General features: G+C 39.8%; 1 protein-coding gene across 2 annotated transcripts; it reads left to right on the top strand.

Annotated features, from left to right (window-relative positions):
* Positions 1-10,070: 10,070 nt before the first annotated feature.
* tnnc1a (troponin C type 1a (slow)) lies at positions 10,071-15,944 on the top strand. 2 transcript variants are annotated; one of them, NM_181498.3, is given in 8 exon segments: positions 10,077-10,134; positions 12,122-12,152; positions 12,754-12,900; positions 13,986-14,100; positions 14,186-14,322; positions 14,690-14,851; positions 14,955-14,995; positions 15,559-15,944. In NM_181498.3, coding segments are annotated over 6 exon segments (486 nt in total). In that variant the 5' UTR covers positions 10,077-10,110; the 3' UTR covers positions 14,722-14,851; positions 14,955-14,995; positions 15,559-15,944.
* Positions 15,945-17,873: the final 1,929 nt, after the last annotated feature.

Genomic DNA, 17,873 nt, shown 5'->3' on the forward strand with positions numbered 1-17,873 from the left:
CACATCATACATATACACTCATGATATGTTATTTACATTCATGATACTGCCTATAAATATACACACATGACACATTATTTACATACATGACACACTTCTTACATACATATTCATGATATTTATTTACATGACAGATTATACACACATGATATACTCTATACATATACACTCATGATACACATTCTATACATATGCATTCATCATATATTATTTACATTTACATACATGACACACTATACATATACACACAATACATTCATGTCAGAGTCTGGGATAGAACCCGGGTCTGTGGGGTGAAAGGTGAGTGACATATCCACTGTACCACTGAGAATTGATGAACTTCTAGCTGATAAACTTTGTATATATACACTACATACATACTATACATATATACATATACACACATGATACATTCATGTTAGAGTTTGGGATAGAACCCGGGTCTGTGACGCATCTATAACTAAGGGCACAGGTGGTGAGGGTAGTGTCGCGGACGCTGCGGATATAACTAAGGGCACAGGTGGTAAGGGTAGTGTCGCGGATGCCGCGGATATAACTGAGGGCGCGAGAGGTGAGTGTAGTGTCGCGGACGCCACCCTCTCTACTCTGCCGCCCAAGACGCGGATATAACTAAGGGCACAGGTGGTAAGGGTAGTGTCGCGGACGCCGCGGATATGACTGAGGGCGCGGGTGATGAGGGAAGTGTCACGGACACCGCCCTCTCTACTCTGCCACCCAAGACGCGGATATAACTAAGGGCACAGGTGGTGAAGGTATTGTCGTGGACGCCGCGGATATGACTGAGGGCGCGAGAGGTGAGGGTAGTGTCGCGGACGCCGCCCTCTCTACTCTGCCGCCCAAGACGTGGATATAACTAAGGGCACAGGTGGTAAGGGTAGTGTCGCGGACACCGCGGATATAACTGAGGGCGCGAGAGGAGTGTCGCGGATGCCGCCCTCTCTATTCTGCCGCGGATATAACTAAGGGGAAGGTAGGAGTGTCGCGGACGTAACTGAGGGCGCGAGAGGTGAGGGTAGTGTCAGGGACGCCGCCCTCTCTATTCTGGCACCTAGGTCACCTCTATGGTCGCAGCTCTGATGACACGCTATACATTTACACACAATACATTATTTACATACATGACACTGAGAATTGATGAACTCATACCTGATAAACTCTGTGTATATATACAATCCATATATTTAATACACTTTATTATTCACATACATGACACATTATATACACACACACTCTATGCATATTCACTCTATACATATACATTCATGATATATTATTTACATACATGACACACTTCATACACATACATTCATGATATATTATTTACTTTTACATACATATACACACAATTCATTCATGTCAGAGTCTAGGATAGAACCCGGGTCTGTGGGGTGAGAAGTGAGTGACATATCCACTGAGCCACAGAGAATTAGAACTCTACCTGACAAACTCTGTATATATACACAGCTGATACACTATGTACACTCTATACATATAGACACTCTTGTACATTGACACACTTTATATATAAACATACATGATATATTATTTACATACATGACACACTATAGATGTACAAACATGATACACTCTATACATATACACACTCATGATATATTATTTACATTCATGAAACTGCCTATAAATATACACACATGACACATTACTTAAATTTACATACATGACACACTTTATACATATATATATATTCATGATATTTATTTACATGACACATTATATATACATATACACACAATATACATATAGACTCATGAAACACATTCTATACATATGCACATCATACATATACACTCATGATATATTATTTACATTCATGATACTGCCTATAAATATACACACATGACACATTATTTACATACATGACACACTTCTTACATACATATTCATGATATTTATTTACATGACAGATTATACACACACGATACACTCTATACATATACACTCATGATACACATTCTATACATATACACATCATACATATGCATTCATCATATATTATTTACATTTACATACATGACACACTATACATATACACACACAATACATTCATGTCAGAGTCTGGGATAGAACCCGGGTCTGTGACGCGTCTATAACTGAGGGCGCGGGTGATGAGGGAAGTGTCACGGACGCCGCCCTCTCTACTCTGCCACCCAAGACGTGGATATAACTAAGGGCACAGGTGGTGAGGGGAGTGTCGCGGATGCCGCGGATATAACTGAGGGCGCGAGAGGTGAGGGTAGTGTCAAGGATGCCGCCCTCTCTACTCTGCCGCCCAAGATGCGGATAGAACTAAGGGCATAGGTGGTGAAGGTAGTGTCGCGGACGCCGCGGATATAACTGAGGGCGCGAGAGGTGAGGGTAGTGTCGCGGACGCCGCGGATATAACTAAGGGCACAGGTGGTGAGGGTAGTGTCGCGTATGCCACGGATATAACTGAGGGCGCGAGAGGTGAGGGTAGTGTCGCGGACGCCGCCCTCTCTACTCTGCCGCCCAAGATGCGGATAGAACTAAGGGCACAGGTGGTAAGGGTAGTGTCGCGGACGCCGCGGATATAACTGAGGGCGTGGGTGATGAGGGAAGTGTCACGGACACCGCCCTCTCTACTCTGCCACCCAAGACGCGGATATAACTAAGGGCACAGGTGGTAAGGGTAGTGTCGCGGACGCCGCGGATATAACTGAGGGCGCTAGAGGTGAGGGTAGTGTCGCGGACGCCGCCCTCTCTACTCTGCCGCCCAAGACGTGGATATAACTAAGGGCACAGGTGGTAAGGGTAGTGTCGCGGACGCCACGGATAAAACTGAGGGCGCGAGAGGTGAGGGTAGTGTCACGGACGACGCCCTCTCTATTCTGCCGACCAAGACGCGGATATAACTAAGGGCACAGGTGGTGAGAGTAGTGTCGCGGACGCCACGGATATAACTGAGGGTGCGAGAGGTGAGGGTAGTGTCACGGACGCCGCCCTCTCTATTCTGCCGACCAAGACGCGGATATAACTAAGGGCACAGGTGGTGAGGGTAGTGTCGCGGATATAACTGAGGGTGCGAGAGGTGAGGGTAGTGTCGCGGACGCCGCCCTCTCTATTCTGCCGACCAAGACGCGGATATAACTAAGGGCACAGGTGGTGAGGGTAGTGTCGCGGATATAACTGAGGGCGCGAGAGGTGAGGGTAGTGTCGCGGACGCCGCCCTCTCTACTCTGCCACCCAAGACGCGGATATAACTAAGGGCACAGGTGGTAAGGGTAGTGTCGCGGACGCCGCGGATATAACTGAGGGCGCTAGAGGTGAGGGTAGTGTCGCGGACGCCGCCCTCTCTACTCTGCCACCCAAGACGCGGATATAACTAAGGGCACAGGTGGTAAGGGTAGTGTCGCGGACGCCGCGGATATAACTGAGGGCGCTAGAGGTGAGGGTAGTGTCGCGGACGCCGCCCTCTCTACTCTGCCGCCCAAGACGTGGATATAACTAAGGGCACAGGTGGTAAGGGTAGTGTCGCGGACGCCACGGATATAACTGAGGGCGCGAGAGGTGAGGGTAGTGTCACGGACGCCACCCTCTCTATTCTGCCGACCAAGACGCGGATATAACTAAGGGCACAGGTGGTGAGGGTAGTGTCGCGGACGCCACGGATATAACTGAGGGTGCGAGAGGTGAGGGTAGTGTCACGGACGCCGCCCTCTCTATTCTGCCGACCAAGACGCAGATATAGATGACACACTATAGATGTACAAACATGATACAGTCTATACATATACACACACTCATGATATATTATTTACATTCATGATACTGCCTATAAATATACACACATGACATTATTTACATACATGACACACTTCTTACATACATATTCATGATATTTATTTACACGACAGATTATACACACTTGATATACTCTATACATATACACTCATGATACACATTCTATACATATGCACATCATACATATACACTCATGAAATATACACTCATTATTTACATACATGACACACTATACATATACATGGTATACATTTATGTCAGAGTCCAGGATAGAACCCGGGTCTGTGGGATGAGAGGTGAGTGACATATCCACTGAGCCACAGAGAATTGGAACTCTATCTGACAAACTCTGTATATATACACACCTGACACTTTATGATACGCTATACATATACACACTCATGATATACTATTTCAGACATGATACTGCCTATACATATACACACGGCACATTATTTACATTTACATACATATATATTCATGATTTTTATATATATATGACACATTATACTCACACAATATACTCTATACATATACACTCATGATACACATTCTATACATATACATTCATGATATAATATTTACATGCATGACAAACTTCACGCATATAGATTCATTATTTACATACATGACACAAGTGTATGACATATCCACTAAACCACTGAGAACTGATGAAGTCTTACACACCTGGGGTCCGTTCTTCGTACGTGGATTACTCAGTTAGCTGGATTTGGATATTGAAGATTTGACACGATCCAGGATCGTTTCGGTCTTCAAAGCTGATCCGAGAGTTGTTGTCATGGCAACAGATCTGCTAGGTCAAACCTGATCGGGAGCAGGTTCAAATCATATAAACAGGATTAGATCGGCTCAGTTCAAGCAAAGATAATACAGAAAGTATGTACCGAGTTCTGATATTTTCTTACAGTAAAAGTTATATACACTTGGGAAAATATAAGTTTTTAACTATATATATTAAGTTATAGTCATTAATAAAATAAATAAAGTTTTACATATTAATAAAACGTATGCAATCTGCACCCTCGAAATGAAAATACAAAGACTGCCACCTGGTGGTGCAAAGAGAAAACTTATTGATATGAACTTTTTAGATCGCTTTAGTACAAATTGTGTATAATAGAAATGCACAATATGTGACTTTTTTTAAAAGCAATAATACATTTATGCAGTCATAAACATGTTTTGACCTTTAATATGCAGTGATTTGATGCTTCACAAAAGTTGCAGACGCCTTTACCAATATCAAAATGCTTTTGGAAACAACCAGTTATTCTTTACACTGATTAAAAAACGATTACTATAATAAAGAAAATCTTTTCTAAATGTAGAACTAAATACATTGATTTGCATTGAAATACATGATGAATACTCTTGACACATGAAAGTGTAAAGCCTGCAGCTCACAACAAATGTGAAGTTACTGCGTGTCATATTTAACAAGCCGTTTACTGCTAATTTGATGTAATTTTGCTCACATGGATAATTGAATATTAATCAGATGATGTCATTACGCTGCTGTGCCGTCAGCCAATCGTTGCATTGCTGATCATGATTTCGAGGATCGATAGATCTGTCCTTAACAACACACGCAGCGATCTCAGATCAGTTCATCCAGACATTCTAATCTGATTCGCGAACTTGTTTGAAGAACCAAATTAGCGAGAGATCAGTTATCAAGATTAAAAGATCCAGGATCTGCCAAATAATCTTAGATCATTTAAGCGAGGTACGAAGAACGGACCCCTGATACACTCCACACATAAATAACCACACCTGATACACTCCATACATACACACACTATATATAAACATTCATGATATATTATTTACATACATGACACACTATAAATGTACACAGATGATACACTCTATACATACAAACATTCATGATATATTATTTTCATACATGATACTGCCTATACATGACACATTTCATACATATACATGACACATTATACACATACACACTCATGATATATTATTTACATACATGACACACTGTACATATACACACAATACATTCATGTCAGTGTCTGGGATAGAACCCGGGTCTGTGGCATGAAAGGTGCTTGACATATCCACTGAGCCACTGAGAATTGATGTATTCACACCTAATACACTCCACACACATGCACTCATGATACACTTCTTACATATATAACCACACCTGATACACTCCATACATATGTACACTTTATACATATACATACATTATTTACATTTACATACATGACACACTATACATATACACACATGATACATTCATGTCAGTCAAAAGTAAAAACAGCCAAAAATTAAAAGACGACCAAGGGAGTCCTCGTCAGGGAATCGAACCCCAGTCTTCCGCATGACAGGTAGAGTTACTGTCCACTTTACTATCAAGGAGCTGTACAGTTAGAGCATTCGTTCTCACCCCACACAGAGCAGCAATGTAATCCAGTCCTAACAGCATAGTCCCCATCGCTGGCCCTAAAGATCTTGGCTGACAACAAGAGGAGTGATGCCCTCTTTTTCAGCACTTCTATCAGAGGACGGCTGCAAGCGTTGGTGGTATAGTGTTGAGCATAGCTGCCTTCCAAGCAATTGACCTGGGTTTGATACCCGGCCAATGCATTACCCTTGGCTGCCGTAATATTACATGGCTGGGTGCCACTCTTGTGAAAATGTCCCATGACATGTGGGTAGATCAGTGCATTTTATGACAGTTGGAATCCATATGCTGGAAATATTTTTCAGTGCCGAACCCAAACAAAGAAGGCCCTGGTTAAAAGCATTCTTTTTAAGCTCTTCTTGCAAGAGCAGCTTGCAAGTGTTGGTGGTATAGTGTTGAGCATAGCTGCCTTCCAAGCAGTTGAACCAGGTTTCATTCCTGGCCAATGCATTTCCTTTGGCTGCTGTATATATCGCATAGGCAGGTGCCACCCTTGTGAAAGGCAACAGCCAAAAAGTAAAAGACAAAGAAGGGACTCCCTATCGGAGAATCGAACTCCGTTCTACCGCGTGACAGGCGGAAAGACTGTCCACTACACTAACGAGGAGCTGCACACTTTGAGCACAGGTTCTCACCCCACACGGATCAGCAATGTAGTCCAGTCCTAACAGCATTGTCCACAGCACTGGCACTAAAGGTCTTGGCTGACAGCAAGAGGAGTGTTGACCATAGGGATGAGCATAGCTGCCTTCCAAGCAGTTGACCTGGGTTTTATTTCAGACTAAAGCATTTCTTTCTGCTGCTGTATATATCGCATAGGTGGTTGCCACCCTTGTGAAAGGCAAAAGCCAAAAATTAGATGACTAAAAAGGGACTCCCCCATTTGAGAATCGAACCTCGGTCATTCGAATGACAGGCGAAGATACTGTCCCCTACACTAACTAGGAGCTGCTTAGCTTGACCTCCGGTTTTACCCCACGCAGATCACACACGTTCAAAGGACCCATTTGATGGATAATTACGTAAGAGTTCTTGCAATCTGAAAGGAGTTTGGCAGAAAACTTTTTAGCTTTGAAGGAAAGATCTTTTCTAAGGAGATCATAATTCCTCTTCGGTCGAAGGCGAGATTTGTAAATATTTGTTTTCAGAAAATCCTTTAAATCTTGAAGTTGAGATTTCATGTCCCGGGGCTGCAAAGCCATGTCCAGTGGACCTCTGTGTAGTCTGTTGAGATTTAACTCAGCAGGTGTTACAGCTGTAGATTCCCAATCAGTTTAGAGCGAAACGAAATTCACGGGTGATGATTTAAGTCAACATTAGAAGCTACCATGGTCTTCAGAGTACGATTTACTCTTTTTGTGATATTTGTTTGGGGATGGTAGGCCGTAGTGATTACTGTGTTAAATTTCATAGTTTACAGGTTCCAGAGAAAGTTTCAGACGCAAACTGAGGTCCTTGATCTGAAAGCACATAATCAGGTACTCGCCAAATATTAATCTCATCTTGACAGTGAGAGCATAGACCCTCAGAATGGAGTCTGTATGGCCCACAAAAGTTTTCATGGAGCTTGTATTCCGCTCCATGTGAAAATTAAAATAAGAGGAGAACCATGTTTCATGTGAATTAAATGAGCGCCAGACTAATATGAAGTTGGCTTGGAGAAGTGGAATGCTGTCATACCAATGTGTTCCCCAGCGGTCAGTTTCATACGCAAATCATTTTAACCTTACCTTCACTCACAGAAGAAAGTTTAAAGGAATTGGCTAAAAGCAAGTGGTTTGGGCAGGACAAAATAAAACTGTGTAGATCGTCAAACACACACAAGAAGAAAATGCACCATTCTCAGTTGAATCCAAGATTAAAAAGATTCATATCGGTCTACAAGCCTAATATATCATATTATAGTAGACTGGGTGGAGACATGGTATATGACACCAAGAAGAGTTCATGGCACTGTCCCTGTGAAAAAACCCAGAAATCACGTGCCCATAAATACATAGCAAAATGGCACCTCTTTCAAGTTCACACTGAACTCTTCTGAAAGGTCCGGAGCACTGAAAACGCTTTCAGGCAGCAGCGATGGAAGAAAGTAATGAAAGTGAGAATTACCCTCCAAAGGAAACTGCTAAAATAAAGAGCAAGGTACAATAGATCTTAATGAAAAAATCTACCATCTACTATTCTCAATCATTTGAGGCTTCCTTCAGACTATAACAAATATCGAAAACATCTAATCCCTGATGAGACATTAGCCCCTTTCACACAGTGATACCGGTAAATATATGGAAAATTTCCAGAACGACTTTACAGTCTTTAAAGTGCTGTTCACACAGGCGAGGACGTTACGGAATTTTTCCGGTAAAGAGCATTCACACATCCATTTCAAAATACTGGTAAATTCTGACATCATTAACCAGAAATGACTTCTAAACGGCTGCACTTGTGTTTGCAAATATTTGACTACATCACAAACTCTGTGGATTCATCAGTATTGCGAACAACTTTGATGAAAACATATAGAGAAACACTTTCGCATGTCGAGATGTACATGATATGTGTGTGTGCTGGCGCTCACGGGCTGTTTCTTGGGCACACGCAAACATTGAAGGTAAACAAACAACGGCTTATCATAAGCATCTTATGGATAATTAATTACACGGTTGGCATTAAGATGAATATACTGTATAAACGTTATCTGACTAATTTCTGGCAGCTAAATGTGTCTGGAAAAATATTCTACGGCTTTTATTCTCATAAACCGCGCGGACGTGAATGCGTCTGATTGGCTAAAGCTGACATCTCACGTCAGCACGTTCTAGACGTGCACGCGCTCTTTCCGGCAATCTTCCTTTTGCGTTCACACAGAGCAGCATTCCAGCAAATTACCGGTAATGTTACAACTTCTCTTTCCAGAAAATAGCCAGAACGAATTTACCGGTATTTTCAAAAAGAGCCTGTTCACACATACACACCTTTCCGGAAAATTGCCGGTAATTTTCCGGAAAGGTGTGTATGTGTGAAAGGGATAAATGTGCTACCACTACTCAAACCGCACATTTCTCAGTGATCCTGTCTGCATTACACATAAAGCGAAAAGTCTTACAACTACAGCAATTGTCCAAAGTGGATAATCTTTTATTTTATTTTAATTATGAAAAAATACTAAACATTTTTTTTTTTTTACATTCTGTATCTGCAGATATTTCAACCTAATACAAATTCTGTGCTTTCTGTGGAATGGTGTACCATTACCAAGAGAGGGCTAATGGTTTGCATAATTTCAATGACCATGTCCTCTTTGAACTCTCTCTCTCTCTCTGCCTAACCATAAGAAACCTGTTGCAGGTACTCATTATACAATACATACGTTATATGTTATACAAAATAGAATTTTTTTAACAATAGGATTTCTTCATAGTGTTGATATTAAATAGGAGGTACTGATTAAGTGTGGTTTCTTTATCATTGGAGCATACAGCAGTCAGCTGAGTAGTGGAGTACTTGGAGGTGAGTACAGGTGTACATTTTCCCCCAGCATATCCTCCTCACATATAGCTATTCTGCCTTCCTCATGTTGTTGCTGTCTTTCCTGCTTTAAATTTTTACAGATTACGTTTTGTTTGATAGTATGTATACTGTACATGTATATTATGAATAGATAATAGTTTTTTTTTGTCTATCCAATTTTAACTAAAGCCTAGTCATGAACAAATAGCTGTTCTATCAGGCTTATGTGACAGTGATGGACCATCTCACACTGAGGTGGGCAGGAAGGAGCAGACGGTCTCTCTATAAAGCTCATTTGGTTTTGTGTCCTGGTCTCCACTAGTGTCGGCACTTCATCTGATCTTCTCACAATGAACGACATCTACAAAGCAGCGGTGAGTCTTGGGTCTTTTTTCGTGCTTTGAGTTTTAAACAAAGTTTCACAATATACAAGCGCATATAGTGGGCCTAGAAATAGTTTTCATTTTCATTTATACTTTTAACCACAGTCATATAACGTATCATACTTTGTATTCATGGCTTAGCTTAAAGGAGTACTCCTTTTATTTTTGACACTGTATTGTTGAAGATTAAACTTTTTGGAGAAAGATTTAAATGTAATATTGAAATAATAATAATAATAATTGGTAAGTGGCAGGATGTTAGTAGTGTTATTTCTCACTTATTGAAATAAATGGGATTATTATTCACCAATAATTTGTTTACATTTTAGACGTCTCCGATATTTATTAAACCTAAAGGCAAAATGAGAGAAATTATATACTAATACAGTTATATATACATACCTGTGTCATAATCCTGCATACACTAATTAAATATGATGCAGCTTCAATGTAAAAACAGGCATTTTCACCCATCTTACCCTATTTGGAGATGTCATTTAATGCTGATGTTGTATTGTAATGCATATCATTTTAAAATGGTCATGAATGAAAAGAAGATTATGAGGTGTATTTAAAGGGCTCCTAAACACATCTTCATAAAAACAATGTGTCAAATATCTGAGTTTATCAGAGTTTTTCGTTTTATTATTTATGCAATTACTTATGAAGATGGCGCAGTAGGTAGTGCTTTCGCCTCACAGCAAGAAGGTCGTCGGGTCGCGTATTCGAACCTGGCTCAGTTGGTGTTTCTGTGTGGAGTTTGCATGTTCTCCCTGCATTCGAGTGGGTCCAGGTGATCTGGTTTCCCCCACAGTCCAAAGACATGCAGTACAGGTGAATTAGGTAGGCTAAATTGTCTGTATTGTATGAGTGTGTGTGTGGATGTTTCCCAGAGATGGGTTGTGGCTGGATGGACATCCGCTGCGTAAAAACGTGCTGGCAGTTCATTCCACTGTGGTGACCCCGGATTAATAAAGGGATTAAGCCGACAAGAAATGAATCAACTTATGAAGATTATACAGCATGGCATTATTACATTCTCTTTTAAGGCACACCTGATCAACACACCCCTAATGCCATTACAGCATACATAACTTTTATACATGATTCACTCAAGCAGGCCAGTTAATGTCACTGGGCTAAAAAAGACAGCTCTAAATAACTTGACTCTTGAGCATTATCAGAGTTAGATAGGAGCCACTTAAAACAGCAGAGGTACGACCATTCATGACTCCACATGGAGAGCCGCCTGTCACACCATGGCTAATTTTGGCATGCTTTGCTCAGCTCTAAATGTGGGTATGCATGTTGGAAATGCAGGTGCTTAAGATAAAATACTTAAAGTCAGATTGTGTGTGTGTTAAACTGTGTGTGTTATCACTAGGTTATCTTGACTGATCACTCTCGCTCTCTCTGTGTATGAAAGAGAGATGCAACACTGTCAGTCTGGCAAGGAAATCCTGATACATGTTTATGTTACAGCAATCTGGCGGGTTGTAGTCAGAAACTTAAGCAGCTGAGTTAGCAGTCCCAACCTGTCTCCAATAGAGAAAGCAAAATGCGACAACAAAGACCCCGTACTGTTGACCACCTTAAGACTTGTTTGCAGAAAGAATGGGACAAAATTACACCTAAAACACTCCAGTCTCTAAACGGCTTTTAAATGTTGTGAAAAGCAATGACGTGCTAAATGCTTTACTGTTACAAATTTTGAAATACATGTTTATTTTAAAACAAAACAAAACAAAAAAATAATCATGAGGGTCACATTAAATAATGTTTGTTGTATTGTCTGCAATGAAATACAAGTCAAAGTAAATTTAGAAATGAGTACTTTTTTTTTTTTTTGCGTTTTCCATAATGTCCTAAACTTTGTGGTTGTAAAAATCAGTGTTAATAAAATTATGATGCTTGCAACTATGATGCTTGTTACTAGTTGTGTACGTAGATGATGATTCTTAATCCATGTCTTCAACAGGCAGAGCAACTCACTGATGAGCAGAAAAATGGTACTGTTCAGAAAAATGTACAGCATGAATTTGGATTTAGACTAGCTGAAAATGTTCTAAATGTATTGATAGTTGAATAAAGCTTTTAATGTTGTTTTCTTCCCCATTTTCTTACCACTATAGAAATGCTTATTGATATTGCAAACAGATATTTGTTATCATATCACTTTAATTTATTATCTTAATTATAACCACTGGTTTGTAGCGCAAATAGTTTTACCTTTTACTGGATTTGAGTGGTTTTAGTTATTTACCTGTAGTAATGAATTAGAACTGTCAGAAAGAACACTGGCTAAAAATAACAGTTCACAATATGATCACTTTATAATAGCAGCTCTTCACATTAGCTTTTGACAGTACTGTATGTAAACATACATATATATATATATATATATATATATATATATATATATATATATATATATATATATATTTCAAGACTAATAATCAAAACTAGCACATTTTAACAAACTTAAATAGGTTTCGTCTCTATTAAAAAAATATTTACTAAATTGACTTGCAATATTTGTTTGTGATATATTGTTTGTGATATATGTATATGTTATATAGCCTAACTAACTGTTTTGTTGCGTTTATGTAGAGTTCCGTGCAGCATTTGACATTTTTGTTCAGGACGCTGAGGATGGCTGTATCAGCACTAAAGAGCTTGGTAAAGTGATGAGGATGTTGGGCCAGAACCCTACCCCTGAAGAGCTCCAGGAGATGATTGACGAAGTAGATGAAGATGGTAAAGTCCAGATCAATTCAGAATAAGTAACATCAAAGAACCCCAAGCTGTTTGTTTTTAACCTGTAAATATATATTACATGGTCTCTTACTTTACAGGAAAATAGCAAAGCAGATTTGATCAATCTTAATAAAATACTACAATCTGTACTTAGCCTATCATTATTAGCATTTAGCTAATCCCTGTTAGCATGTGTAAGATACAGGAAGTTGCATTTTTTAGCATGAGTCAATCAGCCCATCTTTAGGTCCAAGGATGTTCTGATGCTGAGTTGTTCTTAAATGGTTGCTAGGTTAGTCTGTTTTGTCGCTATGGAGTAGTTTGATAGATTAGCATGATGATATATCTAAGCTTCCTGGTCAAATTAATTATATAAAAATCGACCCAGATGTCTAGGCAGTTGCTAGCGTGTTCTGGTTTGTTACTAGGCAAGGCTCATTTGCACGTTTGATCATTTCCTAATATTACCTAGCATGATGTTACTTAGCTAATCATTATTAACATTTAAGCTAATTAGGAGGTGTAGGATACAGGAAGTGCTGTTTGCTTGCATGAGTAAAATGAGCCAATCCCAGGTCCCTACCCTACTGAAAAAAAAAAAAAAACAGCTTAAGCCAGCCTAGGCTGGTTGGCTGGTTGACCAGCCTGGTTTTAGAGGGGTTTTGGCCATTTTCAGGCTGGTTTCTAACCATTTCCAGCCTGGTCTTAGCTGGTCAGGCTAGGAGATGACCAGCTTGACCAGCCTAGGCAGGTTGAAAGCCCAGCCAAAACCAGCTATGTCCAGCCCAAACCAGGCTGGTCAAGCTGGTTTTAGCTGGTCATTTTCCAGCATGACCAGCTAAGACCAGGCTGCAAATGGTTGGAAACCAGCCTGAAACCCCTGTTGGCTGAAACCCCTCTAAAATCAGGCTAGTAAACCAGCTAAAACCAGCCTAGGCTGGTTTAAGCATTTTTTTTTTTTTGCAGCAGCATGGGCCTGAAGCTGAGATATCACTGTTGTTAAATGGCTGTTAAGATAATGTGATTTTTCAGTTTGCTGGGTCAGTTTTAAAAATTTTAAAGAAATGTTGGTCGTTTTCATACAGGAAGTGGTACGGTGGATTTTGAGGAATTTTTGGTCATGATGGTGAGGTGCATGAAAGATGACAGCAAAGGAAGGCCAGAGGAAGAACTGGCGGAACTCTTCCGTATGTTTGACAAGTACGTCTGTCTTTACACCAAATTCCGAGAGCAAACTGGTGTTGGGTTTAAAGGCTTCTGATTGCATTTCATTGCATCTGGACAGGAATGCAGATGGTTACATTGACCTTGATGAACTGAAGCTAATGCTGGAAGCTACAGGTGAAGCCATCACTGAAGATGACATTGAGGAACTGATGAGGGACGGAGACAAAAACAATGACGGAAAAATTGATTATGATGGTAAGCATGTTTTTATTTATACTCAATCCACTCACAATAAAAAAGAAAGATAGAAAAGAGATCAATTATTATATGGACCACTGGCCATCTACTTTTTTTTTAATTTTATTTAAGCTCTGTTACCACTGGCTACAAGGCTAGTGTCGTCCTTAAATAGAAATGTTATAAAAGCCTTTCAAATAAAGGTATCTAAGGTTTAGTATAGTCCATTACTTTTTAGTAAACGTCTCAGCCCTGATATCAGGAGTGCCCATTCTTTCTTATTTTTTTGGTATGATGGGAAACTACTTTACACAGTGGCATTATAGCGCCCTATTTGATGCAAATCCTTTCTTGCCTTTGCCTCATGGGTTTTCTTCTATTGCAGAGTTCTTGGAGTTCATGAAGGGGGTGGAATAGATGATGAAGGAATGTCTTCCTGGTGTTTCTCCCTGTGGATTGACTACACACACATTTCGTTTTATTTTCATTTAGTAGACGCTTTTATCAAAAGAAATGTACAAATGGGTAAAAGAAGCAACTGTAGCTCTTCAAATCTTTCTTAATATAAAATCATGACAAAGTGCTATAATGGTAACAACTTAATTCATTCATTAATTTTTTTTTCGGCTTATTCCCTTTATTAATCTGGGGTCGCCACAGCGGAATAAACCGCCAACTTATCCAGCATATACTGTATTTAAAGGCTGATTTATACTTCTGTGTCAAACGCCGGTGTATGCTACAGCGCTGACGCATAGCCCTTCGCTGTGGCCGTCGCTGACTCGCACCTCTCAAAAATTTTAACTACTTGTCGCAATGACGCGTAGCGCAAGCTCTGTGATTGGTCGGCTTGGTAGCGCTGATGAGTCTGGGCGGGACCGAGAGCCGCGCGGATGGCGCGAGCTGGACGCGAGCCCAATGTAGCGATTGTTTACAAGTGTGGAGTCTCGTGAAGGAGCTCCAGATGGAAAGTTTTGTTTTGTGTTTACCTCATAGTTAAAGTTGTTGCACATCCGCCGGTTTCTGCCTCAAAATGAGCGAGTTTGAGCCACTTGTACATCCCGGAAGTGTTTAGGAAAAGCAAAACAGCAGCGAAGAAACTCGACACAGAGGAACATTTACACCTCACTGCCCACTAGCGTTTCGGAAGTGTTAATGCATACCAACAGAGACAGCGCGCAGAAGTATAAATGCACAGGCATTTATATGCGCCGTGGGTTACGCCGGTCACTTGACGCAGAAGTATAAATCAGGCTTTACGCAGCGGATGCCCTTCCAGCCACAACCACAGGGAGACACAGACACACATTTACTACGGTCAATTTTAGCATAGCCAATTCACCTGTAACATGGAAACCTACGCTAACGCGGGAAGAACATGCAAACTCCACACAGAAATGCCAACTGACCCAGCCGAGGCTCGAACCAGCGACCTTCTTGCTGTGAGGTGAATGTGCTACTCACTGCGTTTCGCCTGATAACAACTTTATGAACATTATTTTTTGAAGTTGATGAACAATAAAAAACCTGACAGCCAGTTAGAATGCATTCAGATATGAAGGGTTTGTACTTTTAAAGTTTACTCTATTTCTATGATTCTTTATAAAATGTAAATAATAAACAACTGTTTATCCACTATATTCCAAGTCTATTACCATATCTAGTTTCTTTTAAAGCATGACGGTAAAACACAAATGCGGTTATGAATATATTAAAACACGTGCTCGTTTGATGTAAAAAAATTTTAATAATGACAAAAAATACACATTTCTGGATCTCCTTACTTTCGGGTGCAGCTATGCTGCTGCTGTGGCTGGTGTATTCCGGGAAATTTTCTTACCCCTTGGTTTCGAGTGTGGTCCTGAAAAATCTCCTTTCGAAGGGGTGTATACCCCTTCCCTTTAGCCCTACGCCTCCAAGCTAAAGAGAATTGGGACACCCCTACCCCTTTACGGCAGGGGTGTCCAAACTTTTTGGGCCGAGGGCCAGATGCAAAAAACAAACGTTGTCGCGGGCCAAATTTTACATACATCACACAGACACGCATATATATATATATATATATATATATATATATATATATATATATATATATATATATATATAAATACAGTTGAAGTCAGAATTGTTAGCCCCCCTAAATTATTAGCCCCCGTTTATTTTTTTCCCCAATTTCTGTTTAACGGAGAGAAGATTTTTTTCCACACATTTCTAAACATAATAGTTTTAGTAACTCATTTCTAATAACTGATTTATTTTATCTTTGCCATGATGACAGTAAATAATATTTGACTAGATATTTTTAAGACACTTCTATGCAGCTTAAAGTGACATTTAAAGGCTTAACTAGGTTAATCAAGTTAACTAGTCAAGTTAAGGTAATTAGGCAAGTTATTTTATAACAATGGTTTGTTCTGAAGACTTAAGGGGCTAATAATTTTGACCTTAAAATGGTTCATAAAAAAATTTAAACCGCTTTTTATTGTAGCCGAAATAAAACAAAAGTCTTTCTCCAAAAGAAAAAATATTATCAGACATACTGTAAAAATGTCCTTGCTTGTTAAACATCATTTGGGAAATATTTAAAAAAAAAAAAGAAAAAAATCAAAGAGGGGCTAATAATTCTGACTTCAACTGTATGTAGATAGATAGATAGACAGACAGACAGATAGATATATAGATCATAACAAGAACTGCTGCTTAATTGAATGCATGTAATAGCGACACCCGGTGGTTATTTATTGAATTACGTTCATTTTTGTATAGCGGGCCAGATTCTATTGATATTTATAAAAAGCCTAGCGGGCCGCCACAAAACTGATTGCGGGCCGCAGATGGCCCGCGGGCCGTAGTTTGGACACGCCTGCTTTACGGGAACGTGCAAAACGAGGGATAAGGGGAAGAATTGGGATTGGGCAGATATCTCTGAAGGGCCGAAATGCGTGGGCCCTTAGAATTCTACAATGGATTTTGAACTTTTATTAATAAGCGCAATTCTTCTTTTCTCTATATAATCGAAGAAATGTAGGCAAACATATCAATAAATGTGAAGGTCACACTTTACAATAAGGTTCATTAGTTAATGTTAATTAATGCATTTACTTACATGAACAAATACATTCACTACTTTATTTGTTCATGTTAGTTAACGTTAGTTAATGAAAATACAGTTGTTCATTGTTAGTTCATGTTAACTCATGGTGCATTACCTAATGTTAACAAGCATGGACTTGAATGTTAATAATGCATTAGTAAATGTTCAATTATGATTAATAAATGCTGTACATGTGTTGTTCATGATTAGTTCATGTTAGTAAATGCATTAACTAATAAACCTTATTGTAAAGTGTTACCAATGTGAATAAAATCATTGAAAATATTGTTTACTTCTGTGTTTGGAACAAAGTGCTGCCATGCTTCCTTTCACCCTGCTGGATATTTCTCAAATTGCAAAAAACAGAGCTTTACTGATTAGATGGCTTTAAATTCAGTGAAATGCCCCGGAACCAAAAACATGCAAAAGCTTGCCATTTTGATTAATCTGATTCTTCACCTTTTTGTTTTAGAGG

The sequence above is a fragment of the Danio rerio genome, chromosome 23 (assembly GCF_052040795.2).
Source record: "Danio rerio strain M-AB ecotype USA chromosome 23, GRCz13ab, whole genome shotgun sequence".
Taxonomy (NCBI): domain Eukaryota; kingdom Metazoa; phylum Chordata; class Actinopteri; order Cypriniformes; family Danionidae; genus Danio; species Danio rerio.

Bases quoted from the DNA above. Each gene is read 5' to 3' on its own strand.
- tnnc1a (XM_087305293.1), top strand. From the start codon at position 10,111: ATGAACGACATCTACAAAGCAGCG. The intron at 12,901-13,985 runs GTAAAGTCCAGA...GTTTTCATACAG, and splicing joins TGACGAAGTAGATGAAGATG to GAAGTGGTACGGTGGATTTT. The intron at 14,323-14,689 runs GTAAGCATGTTT...CTTCTATTGCAG, and splicing joins CGGAAAAATTGATTATGATG to AGTTCTTGGAGTTCATGAAG.